Source organism: Peromyscus leucopus, chromosome 1 (genome assembly GCF_004664715.2).
Source record: "Peromyscus leucopus breed LL Stock chromosome 1, UCI_PerLeu_2.1, whole genome shotgun sequence".
NCBI lineage: Eukaryota > Metazoa > Chordata > Mammalia > Rodentia > Cricetidae > Peromyscus > Peromyscus leucopus.
Window position 1 is genome coordinate 172718575 of NC_051063.1, and position 11504 is coordinate 172730078.

General features: G+C 56.7%; 2 protein-coding genes across 4 annotated transcripts in view; one reads left to right on the forward strand and one right to left on the reverse strand.

The window, feature by feature from the left end:
* The first annotated feature begins 296 nt into the window (after nucleotides 1–296).
* Nucleotides 297–3350, forward strand: Polr1g (RNA polymerase I subunit G). The gene is made up of 3 exons (XM_028893811.2): nucleotides 297–407; nucleotides 554–695; nucleotides 1823–3350. Exons 1-3 carry the CDS (start codon nucleotides 386–388, stop codon nucleotides 3015–3017), a joined length of 1359 nt encoding a protein of 452 aa, XP_028749644.1. The 5' UTR covers nucleotides 297–385; the 3' UTR covers nucleotides 3018–3350.
* Nucleotides 3185–11504, reverse strand: part of Ercc1 (ERCC excision repair 1, endonuclease non-catalytic subunit) — a 37173-nt gene continuing 28853 nt past the window's right edge. For 2 of the 3 annotated variants that reach the window (XM_028893812.2, XM_028893813.2), the window contains 7 exons: nucleotides 10575–10678; nucleotides 9646–9745; nucleotides 7218–7294; nucleotides 5664–5763; nucleotides 4598–4669; nucleotides 4395–4463; nucleotides 3185–3290 (listed from right to left, as the gene is read on the reverse strand). In XM_028893812.2, the coding sequence (XP_028749645.1) occupies nucleotides 3237–3290; nucleotides 4395–4463; nucleotides 4598–4669; nucleotides 5664–5763; nucleotides 7218–7294; nucleotides 9646–9745; nucleotides 10575–10678 (576 nt within the window). In that variant the 3' untranslated portion in view covers nucleotides 3185–3236. The remainder of the gene's footprint in view (nucleotides 3291–4394; nucleotides 4464–4597; nucleotides 4670–5663; nucleotides 5764–7217; nucleotides 7295–9645; nucleotides 9746–10574; nucleotides 10679–11504) is intronic. The other variant, XM_028893814.2, reaches the window with a different exon arrangement.

Here is an 11504-nt window from a genome sequence, read left to right on the forward strand (position 1 = left end):
CAGGAATGTCTGCACAGTCGGCCTTCTGTCTCTTTAAGAGCCGTGGCCTGGCTGGGTCACTGCCCCTTTAAGACGGTGTTGGAAGAAACCACGTGAGCAAAAGTGGGGGGGATTAGCGGGTGCTCCGAGACCCGACCTGGCTTGCTCTCCCCACAACGGGTGACTTGATCCCCCCGGTAGTGGATCGTCGGGAAATCAGTCATTCCTCCGCGGTGTGCCGTTCAAAAGTGGAGATTGGCTCGGTTCCGTAGATGGAGTGACAGGCGCCGAGCCACGCCCCCACCCTCCCACGCGACTTGGACGCTTCCGGCGTGACTCCACCTCCGGGGTCCACGTGGTGGGCCGCGATCGGCGCAGGTCCTGCGTGGGCTCCTCCCGAGTGGGGATGGCGGGCACCCCGGCCTCCGGTGAGTGCAGCGGGAGCCGGTGCAGGGGAAGGGGGCCCGGGAGGATCCGGGTACAAAAGGGACTGGGTGGGGGGCCCGCGGGGAGGGGCCGCCCCGGGAGGCACCTGGCAGTGTCGAAAGGACCTACACCCCGTTTCTCCTCGCAGGTGCCGCTCCGTTCTCCTGCCCCCCCAACTTTACGGCGGCTTCTCCAAACTCGGGTTCCCCTCGTTTCTCCTTGGAGGCTTTGACACTTCCAGACACGGAACTGTGGCTCATCCGAGCGCCTGCAGACTTCGCCCCACAGTGGTGAGTGCTCGTTCCCAGGACACCTCCTGGCAGTACCCCCCACCCCACACACACCCCAGGGGCTGGACCCACCCCAGACCGTGAACGTACAACTTAAGACAGCAAATCTGAGCAACGCGGAAGTGCTACTTTGTGTTAGCCTCATTCTGTAGCCCATTCCCACAAGCCGGCCACCTCCGGTCCCTGCCGGTTGGCGGCCTTGGTTCTTGAGTACTGGGTCTACAAGTGGGTGTCATATACTCCCTTTTGTTTTGGAGAATCGGGTTTGTTGTTTGTTTGGTTGGTTTTTTTTCGAAATAGGGTTTCTCTGTGTAGCTTCGGAGCCTGTTCTGGAACTCCCTCTGTAGATCAGGCTGACCTCGAACTCACGGAGATCGCCTGCCTCTGCCTCTCAGTGCTGGGATTAAAGGCGTGCACCATTACAGCTCAGCTTGTTTTGGAGAATCTTATGTCCCATGCAGTAATTAAACTTCAGATCCTCCTGCCTCCACCTCCCAAGTACAGCCACCGCACCCCGTTTTATGCAGTGCTGGTGATCAAATCCAGGGCCAATTCATGCTACACACACACACACACACACTCCACGTCTGAGGCTCATCCCGTATCCCTGCTCACCTTAAATATTACTTAGCCAGTAATGGGGGGCAGTAGGCTGAGGCAGGACAATGGTAGGCTTCAAGGCCATCATGAGTACACAGAGTCTGTCTGAAGAAACAGCCAGGAGCCCAGCAGTGGCGGCACACGCCTTCCACCAGCACTCAGGAGGCAGAGGCTGGTGGATCTCTGAGTTTGATGATGGTCTTGAGCCTGGTCTACAGAGTGAGTTCCAGGGCAGCTCAGACTACAGAGAAACCCTGTCTCGAGAAACCAAACAATAAAAAGAAAGAAAGCCGGGACTTGTGGCCCGTGTCTATCTGAAGTCCCTGGGAGGCGGTGCAGGCTGGTTAGGAGTACTAGACGTCACGCAGACCCCACACAATACAAGTTGATTAGTTAGTTGAGGCAGCAAACAGAACTCGGGGCTCCAGGGCTGAGCTGCACCCTCGCCCAGAAAAGCTGCGTGGGGCTCCAACCTCCCGCTCTGCAGAGGATCTAGTCAGCCCCTGCCTTATCCTTTCTCTCCTCAGCCTCAATGGAAGGCATGTGCCTCTCTCTGGCTCCAAGACTGTTAAGGGCAAACTGGATGGCCAGAGGTGCCGATACCGGGTCCTGACCAGCAGCCCCCAGGCGGGAGAAGCCACCTTGCTGGCGTCGTCATCGGAGGCAGGAGGTAGACTCGCCTGTGCCCCAGCCCCCCATGGAAGCTTAAGGATCATGGAGGGTCCTCAGAAATACCTGATCTCTCGGGTCCCTCTGCAGCCCATCCCCACCAGCCTGCCACCTCAGATCCCCGCCGGCCTCCGGCCTCGGTTTTCTGCCTTTGGAGGCAGCCCTCCGGTCACGGGGCCTGGGTCGGTCCTGGCTCTGAGGTCACCCACTTCAGGGAAGAGGAAAAAGAAGAGAAAGGTGGCAGAGGCCTCAGCCATTCCGGAGGCAGTGAACGGGCATGGGGCCACGGAGGTGGACACGGCCTGGGGTGGCTTAGAAGTGGGTATGAGGAAGAAGAAGAAAAAGAAGCATCAGGTGGATGAGGTAGAGATGATGGAGGCCGAGGCGATGGAGCCCGTGGCACAGATGGCAGAGCCTCTGGGACTGCCAATCCCATCTGCCACCAGCAGCAAGAAGAGGAAGAGCAAGTCCAAGGGGGCAGAGACATTCCAGCCGGAACCTGTGGCGGAAACACAGCCTGCTGATGGGACCGTCCTGTCCCCCACCAAGAAGAGGAAGAGGCAGAAGGAGGCCGAGGGGATGGAGGCAGCCGAGGGCACCATGGCTGGCTCTCAGCCACAGGTCGCTGAGGAACCCCAGGAGGAAGCCATCCCACTGCCTCCCACAAAGAAGAGGAGAAAAGAAAAGAGGCAGAATTTGGTGATGGAGCCAGAGATGGGGCTCCCTGGAGTGATCGTAGAGCCTGAACTTTCAGAACAGGGGCTTCAGGCTGAGGCAGCGCCTGTGTCCCCCAAGAAGAAGAAGAAGAAGGAAAAGTGGCGGGGTGAGGCACTGGCCTCGGGGGCAGAGGTGACAGAGGCTGCGCTTCCAGCTGACTTTGAGCCGCAGGTGGCTCCAGCACCCAGCAAGGAGAAAGAGAAAGGAGAGGAGGCGATAGAGCCCCTGTCGGAGATGACCGACCCAAGAGAATCTGAGGAACCTGAGGCCGGAGCAGCTCAGGGATCCACAAAGAAGAAGAAAAAGAAGAAAAAGGATCAGGAACGTGGGGTGTAAGGACCGTTCCCCACTGAGAGATGTCTCCCATAGGACAGGAAATAGAGCCGAAGAGCCCCAATAACACCCTGGGGAACCGAGGTGGCCTCAGGAGGGCTGTCAGGAATTGGCTGCGGGGAAGAGATGAGCCCTCCCCTCACGGAAACACGCCAGTACATCCAGCAGGAGCCTGGGCCTGGAAAACGCTTTATTGTGACTCTGGAGCCTGGGTGGCAGTGGTCATCGGGGCACTTTGAGGAAGGGTTCGTGTAGGACGTCGAAGAGCCTGCGGGCCTAAGGGCAGGGAGGGAAAGGGCTTGTCATTAAAGAGGCTGCTTGCTTACTTTTCTTAGAGTGCATTGTGGCTCTTTTTCTCCTAGGGTGGAGCTTTGCAGGTCTGGGTTCTACTTGAGACTAGCCTGGAGGCTGGGCTCTGCCACCCTTTGGGCCTCAGTTTCCCCATGTGTGAGGGGCAGATGCAAACGGACCATTTAGAACCGTAAAACTAGTCCATTGTGGTGGCCGCATCTTAACTCCCAGCACTCTGGAGGCAGACACAGGTGGATCTCTGAGTTCCAGGACAGCCTGGGCTACGCAGAGCGACCCTGTCTTGAATAAATGAATAGAATAAGGCAGGAGGGTGGCCCACACCCTGTAATCTCAACACTTGGGAGGCTGAGTCCGGAAGATCAGAAGTACAAGGCCAACCTCAGCTACATATTAAGCTACGTAAGAAAGTCTCAAAAAATCAAGTAAAAGAAACAAAGCCTTATTTGCCTGGGCTGGCCCAGCTAGCTGTCTAGCCAAGGATGACTTTGAACTTCAGATCCTTCTGTCTTATCCAAGTAGCCACCATGCTTAGTTTAGGCAGTGCTGGGGATCCATCAGGGCTTTGTGCATGCTAAGAAAGTGCTCTACCAATCCAGCTACATTCTCAGCCCCCAGAAAAACTTTCACGGAGCCTTTAAACCAAGCATGGTGGCTCATGCCTGTGATCTCAGCAGGAGAAGCCGGGGGAGCTGAGTCCAGGCCCATCCTAGTCTATAGTGAGACCCAGGCCAGCTAGAGCTCTATATTAAGACCCTGTCTAAAAACAAGTCACTTAATACAGTGGTTCTCAGCTTCCTAACACTGCGACTTTGAATACAGTTCCTCATGCTGTGCTGACCCCAATCATAAAACGATTTCCTTGCTACCTCAAACTAACTGTACTACTGTTATGAATCACAGTGTAAATATATGTGTTTTTCTGATGGCCAGGTGACCTGTCATTTGCCCCCCCACCCAAAGGGGTCACGACCCACAGGTTGAGGACCACTGATTTAACAGAATTTCCAGGTTCATTGATTTGGGGCTCATCCCCCCTCCAACCCCTGTATCCTCCCCCAGAGTTCTCACCTTCTGGGGGCCCAGACCCGGGCACAAGGCTAGATCCTCCCGTGACGCAGTGAAGAGCTGTTCGAGGGACTGAAATGTGGAATCGAGGGGTTAGGGGCAGTGCGCTCCACACCCTAGCCTGTCCCTGCTGCAGGGGCCCCAGGATGTCCCCGGGGAGGTGTGGGACTGTGGGGAGGTCAGGGGACGCCCAGGGGGCCTCTTACTCCAAACGTGGCCAGGAGGGTCTGGCTGTCCGTCTTGTTGACTGACTTCACGGTGGTCAGACACTCGGTGGCCTGGAAGGGAAAGAGACAGGGTCTTTCCTCGGGACCTGGGTGTCAGGACAGCCTATGAGTAGTGCTTGGAAGGCAGGTGCAGGAGGATTCCCGAAAGACTGAGGCCAGCCTGGTCCACGGCCGAGATACTGACTCCAGAAGCAAAAGGAGGCTGGAGAGATGGCTCGTCGATTAAGAGCACACCCCGCCCTTCCAGAGGACCCAAGTTCAGTTCCAAGCACCCACCCTGGGTGACTCACTTTGAGACAAGGTCTCCAGGTGTATCCCTCCCTGACTGGCCTACAATTGGGTAGCCCAGGCTGGCCTGAACTCCCGGAGATCCACCTGCTTCTGCCTCTCTGGTGCTGGGGTTAGAGGCGTGGCCCGGACTGCTGGCTTTTCACATGGCTGGACGGGCAGGGCCGGGTGACACCAGCTCCTTGTCAGTTAAGTCTCTGCTCCCTCTGCTTCCCTTGGGAAAAGGGGAGCGCCTCCCCCAGGGTTACACTCGATGTGGAGCCAGTGTAGGAAGAGTGGGTGCAGCTGTGGACGCTGCCCCTCTCTGCCAGTGGGCCCTGTGGCTGGACCACTTCCCAGGGGAACACCCAGAAAGACATAAATGCAGAATCCCTCATAAGCACTGAAAGTTATCGATTCGTTTACAAAATAACCTCCAAGAGGCCACTGGGTGCTGTTGCAGTCACAGCAGGGTCAGGATGCTTCCAGCCTGGTACTCTGGGCTACCAGGCTGAGAGGACGAAGGAGGGCTTCCTGGAGGAGGCAGCATCAGAGCTGGCATGGGAAACAGATTCTAGCAGAGGGAATGGGATGGTAGATGCCTAGGAGTCAGAGCTAAGCGGGACAAGGTCTGGTTTGTACTTGAAAGACCTTTCAGGCTGGTAGGAGAGGATGAGGAAGGCTGGACAGGGAAGGAGGGTGTCAGTGTGGATGGACTCGCTTTGAACAGGCCACTTCAGGGTCAGGAGGCGCAGAAGAACAAAGGAGGCAGTCTCACCCGGGACAGGAAGTTCTGCTCCAGCTTCTCCATGAGGAGGTCGGCGGGCTTCTGCTCATAAGCCTTGTAGGTCTCCAGGTACCGCCCTGCTTCCTCCGCGCTGGGTACAGGACACAGGTCAGCTGGGGTGGGGGCTGTCATTCAGGATTCTCCATTATAGGACGACTAACAATTCCCAAACTAGGCCAATCCCAGCCCCAACTCCTGTCCTCAGCAGTGACCCCTACAGGGTAGGTTCTCACACACTTCTTAGTCATTCTGGGGACAGAGCTCAGGATACAGTAGAGCTACACACTCCACCACTGAGCCACACCCCCAGCCCCTCACTGGGGGATTCTAGGCAGGGACTCCACCACTGAGCCACACCCCAGCCCCTCACTGGGGGATTCTAGGCAGGGGCTCTGCCACTGAGCCACACTCCAATCTCCCTTTTTCTTGCATTCGCTCTCCCACCACAGGATCTCACTATGTTGAACTGATCCTCCTGCCTCAGTCTACTGAGTGCTAGGATTACAGATGTCCACCACCACACCCTGCCTAAGACTTTCTTTCTGAGACAGGGTCTCATGTATCCCAGGCTGGCTTTGAACTGCTTACTTAACTCGATTGCACTGCCCTCCTGGTTTTCCAGTTTCCACCCCCTGGAGTGCAGGAATTACAGGTGTAAGCCACTATACCAGGTTTACGCAGTGCAGCGACAGAGCCCGGGGATTCTCCCATGCCGGGAAGCGGGAAGCGCTGCCAGGGGAGCCCGTCCCAGCACCCCAAACACTGCAGTGTCTCTTCCTAAGTCGAAAGCTGTTCATTTACCAGCTTTAATTTTACTTATAGTGTGGGGAAGGGGCATCTTTTTTTTTCTTCCCCAAATAGACTATCATTTGTGGTTTTGTTGGTGAGCCAATTAAATGACCTCTAGAGATCTAGACATCGAAACCAGGTATGGTGGCACACACTCAATCCCAGCATGCAGGAGGCTGAGGCAGGCAGACTGCTGTGTTCTAGGATAGCCTTGGCTATGGAGACTTTGGGAAACAGAACAAACCGGAAACACTAGCTACAAAATTCCTTCAGTCATCTGGTCTAAGCTGGACACGCCTGGCCTCTGTCACCTGCCTTGGTACTTACAACTACAAAAAAAAAAAAAAAAAAAAAAAACCTTGCTGGACGGCGGTGGCGCACACTTTTAATCCCAGCACTCGGGAGGCAGAGGCAGGCGGATCTCTGTGAGTTCGAGGCCAGCCTGGTCTACAAATCAAGTTCCAGGACAGCCAGGACTGTTACACAGAGAAACCCTGTCTCAAAAAACAAAACAAAAAAACTAGAGAAGACCCCATCTTACACACTGAGACTGTTAGGGCTCAGAGAGGCAGTGCCTGCACTAGGCATCCATGGAGGTGGGAGACCCCAGGTCTCATTAGCCCAGGCTGGCCTTGAACTCTTGACCCGCCTGCCTTGGACTCCCCAGAACTGGGATTGTGCCACCATGCCTGGTTTAGGATCCGCCTCACAGGCTGGACAGGCCGTGCGGTGGGGGGTGGGAGGGGTCTGTCTCACCTCCAGGCCAGGACCAGGGTACAGTCCGCTAAGATGCACATCTTGGCCAGCTCCTTCAGGGCCTGCTGAGGGTCTTTCTGGAGGAGAGGAAAGGCAGAAGTAGAGACCTGGGAGACCGCAGGGGTTCACAATGGGAGAACCCAACAGCTGGGTGGGGAAGACGGCACAGCCGGGAAAGCCACAGCGGCCGGCAGGGACCAAAAACCTGGGTATGGTGGTACGCTAATCTCAGTGCTGTGGTGCCCCAGGTCCCAGTGAGGAAGCCTGCCTCAACCGATCAATCAGTCACTCAATCACAGTGGATGTGCAGGGCTTCACCGGCATCTCCACCCTCGGGGGCTGAAGGTGCCAGTCTTCAGACCGACCACCTGAATCCTATCCCCGAGGTCCACAAGAGAGGAGAGAACCACCCCCCAAAAGTTGTGTGTCCACAGGTACGCACCCACAAACAAATAAATAAATGTAAAAAGTACTTCTCAAGTACTTTAAAAAAATATCCAATAAAGAAGCTTAGATGTGTCGGGCGGTGGTGGCGCACGCCTTTAATCCCAGCCCTTAGGAGGCAGAGGCAGGCGGATCTCTGTGAGTTTCAGGCCAGCCTGGTCTACATAGTGAGATCCAGGACAGGCACCAAAACTACAGAGAAACCCTGTCTCAAAAAAAAAAAAAAAAAAGAAGAAGCTTAGATGTGAGTGTGGGGAGCCAAGTGGAGGTCACGTCTCACAGGCCCTCACTCGCCGTGAAAGGGAGGAGAACGTGGTGGTGGGGGCTCGGGAGCTGAGAAGAGTTTTGAGCAAGAGGAGGCAGACAGGAGATCCAGGCATGGGGACCCATCCAGCTGCTATTATGAAAGGAGGGTTAGGACTGAAGGCCAGACAGGTGAGCATGCTGGGCTCAAGCTTTAATGCTAGCACTCAGGAGGCTGGGGCAGGAGGTTGCCGTGACTTCTAGGCCAGCCTGTGTTGTGAGACTTTGTCTTAAGGAAAAAAAAAAAGAATGAGCTGGGTGGTGGCGCATGACTTTAATTCCAGCACTAGAGAGACAGAGGCAGGGGGATCTCTGAGTTCGAGGCCAGCCTGACCTACAGAGTGAGTTCCAGGACAGGCACCAAAACTATGCAGAGAAACCCTTCTCAAAAAAACAAAAACAAAGCCAAAATAAGGGCTGGAGAGATGGTTCAGCAGTTAAGAGCACTGGCTGCTCTTCCGGAGGACCCAGGTCCAATTCCCAGCACCCACATGGCAGCTCACAGACATGTAACTCCAGTTCCAGGGGACCTGACACCCTCACACATACATACATACATACAGACAAAACACCAATGCACATAAAATAAAAATAAATAATTTTTAAAAAAATAAATAAATAAAGGATGGTGGCTGAAGGGAGAAGCTGTGGATCTGACATGACAAAGAACAAGACCTAAGAGATACTTAGGGAAGTCATGGAGTGGTGAAGGGGCACGGAGTAAGCTTTAACTCTTACGATGCTGTGGAACAAACCTAGTGCACGCTAGGCAGATGCCCTACCGCTGAGCCACACCCCACCCCTCACTGGGGGATTCTAGGCAGATGCCCTACCGCTGAGCCACACCCCACCCCTCACTGGGGGATTCTAGGCAGGGGTTCCACCACTGAGCCACACCCCCAGCCCCTCACTGGGGGATTCTAGGCAGGGGCTCTACCACTGAGCCACACCCCAGCCCCTCACTGGGGGATTCTAGGCAGGGGCTCTACACTGAGCCACACCCCAGCCCTCACTGGGGATTCTAGGCAGGGCTCTACCACTGAGCCACACCCCAGCCCCTCACTGGGGGATTCTAGGCAGGGGCTCTACCACTGAGCCACACCCCAGCCCCTCACTGGGGGATTCTAGGCGGGGGCTCTACCACTGAGCCACACCCCCAGCCCCTCACTGGGGATTCTAGGCAGGGGCTCTACCACTGAGCCACACCCCAGCCCCTCACTGGGGATTCTAGGCAGGGGCTCTACCACTGAGCCACACCCCAGCCCCTCACTGGGGGATTCTAGGCAGGGGCTCCACCACTGAGCCACACCCCAGCCCCTCACTGGGGGAGTCTAGGCAGGGGCTCTACCACTGAGCCACACCCCAGCCCCTCACTGGGGGATTCTAGGCAGGGGCTCTCCTGTTGAGCTAGGAATCCGACCTTTAATTCTATTTGAGTCAAAGCCCCTCTCTGTAGCCCATGCTGAGATCAGATGGCAGGGATGCGCCACCACCTCTGGTCTAACAACTTGCCTCCCCACCCTGTAGCCCATGCTGTCTTTCCTGCGGCAATTTCAGCTGAAAATCCATTCCTCGTTGAGTTTTAGGTGTTTTGTCTTAAGAGGGATTCGGCAGCCCACGCGTTAACTCCACGCCGCGGCTGCATGGAAAGAGGACGGCCAGCCGCGACAGCCCTGCTTACCACATCCACTTGGACCAGCAGCACGCGCAGGGCAAAGGTCTTCCCCAGGCCCTGCAGCCGTTCGTGGATGTAGTCTGGATGGAGGTTGTGGTAGCGGAGGCTGTGGAGACAGGGAAGGGGACAGGTTGAGGGTCTCCGTGTCCCCGAGGCCCAGGGAGTCAACCCAGAAGACGGACTTCAAGGAAGGGTCATGGCAGGGAAGGGCAGCCTGGCTGGAGTCCTCTGGGAGGATGGACTCGGCTTCTTCCCTCGAGTCAGGACCCCGCCCTTCTCCCTCCAGCCCAGGAATATAGACCCCAGGTCTCCTACCTCAGATACAGAAGCCCAACCTCCCTTCTTCAGACCCAGGGTCCAGCCCCAGCCCTCCTCCCTCAGACCCAGGGGTCCAGGCCCAGCCCTCCTCCCTCAGACCCAGGGGTCCAGGCCCAGCCCTCCTCCCTCAGACCCAGGGATCCAGGCCCAGCCCTCCTCTTCAGACCCAGGGGTCCAGGCCCAGCCCTCCTCCCTCAGACCCAGGGATCCAGGCCCAGCCCTCTTCCCTCAGACCTAGGGATCCAGACCCCAGCCCTCCTCCCTCAGACCCAGGGATCCAGGCCCAGCCCTCCTCCCTCAGACCCGGGGTCCAGGCCCAGCCCTCCTCCCTCAGACCCGGGATCCAGGCCCAGCCCTCCTCCCTCAGACCTGGGGGTCCAGGCCCAGCCCTCCTCCCTCTGACCCAGGGGTCCAGCCCCAACCCTCCTCCCTCACAACCTGGGGTCTAGCCCCAGCTATTTTTGCTCTGGACAATTATAGGCCACAACCCCTTCTTCAACACAGAGCCATGCACATGCCCACAGCCCACAACACTGACTTACAATTGTCCCACAGAACGGCTCAAAATGCAAAAACTACAGGACAGGACTCGAACCTTCAAAGCACCCGGAGCTCACCTGAGGAAAAGGGCGCAGGTGCTCTGGCCCAGCACATAGTCAGGAGTCACCTCACTGAATTCCCAGGGCACGCTGTGCACGAACTTCAACACAGGGTTGCCCCTCTGCCAAGGGAGACAGCAGAAGCCACTTACGGGGTGACCCTTGAACTAAGATGAAGGCTAGCCCCTGCCCCACCCCTTCTTCCCACCCTAAGACCTGGAATCTGAATGTTAGCTCTCTCCTTCCACCCCATACACACATACGCGCACACACACACACACACACACACACACACGTATACACACACACACACACGCACACACGTACACACACACATGCACACGCACACGTATACACACACACACATGCACACACACACACACGCACACGCACACGTATACACACACACACATGCACACATGCACACATGCACACACACACACACACACACGCGCGCGCACACACACACGCACACACACACACACACGCGCGCACACACACACACACACGCGCGCGCACACACGCGCACACACACGCACACACGCACACACACACACACACACGCACACACACACACGCGCGCGCACACGCACACCCTCTGTACCAGCATTAACCAGTCCTCCTAACTTCTGAATGTCGGCCCTCACTGCAACCTCAGCAACATCCACACTTGCCCCTCCTAGGGAGGGCCCGGCTTCCAGAACCCCAGGCCTGTCCTGCACCTCTCTTTCCCTCCTCTGGTGGAATCTGCACCTTGTCAACACCCCTTCTCTGCCACCACAGCACCTCCCTGACTGAGGCCACCATCATACAGCCTCGTGGCCACCCTGCAAATGATAACCAGAGGCGTCAGCTAAGCTCCTTCGTGGCTCCCCAGTGCCCCCAGGAGGAGGCAGGCCTTGAACATGTCCTGTCCAGCTTCCCTCCTGTACTCCCGACAGTGTCCTC

Coding starts and splice junctions, on each gene's coding strand:
- Polr1g (XM_028893811.2), top strand. CDS start 386: ATGGCGGGCACCCCGGCCTCCG. Junction 408..553: donor GGCGGGCACCCCGGCCTCCG/GTGAGTGCAGCG, acceptor TTCTCCTCGCAG/GTGCCGCTCCGTTCTCCTGC. Junction 696..1,822: donor GCAGACTTCGCCCCACAGTG/GTGAGTGCTCGT, acceptor TTCTCTCCTCAG/CCTCAATGGAAGGCATGTGC.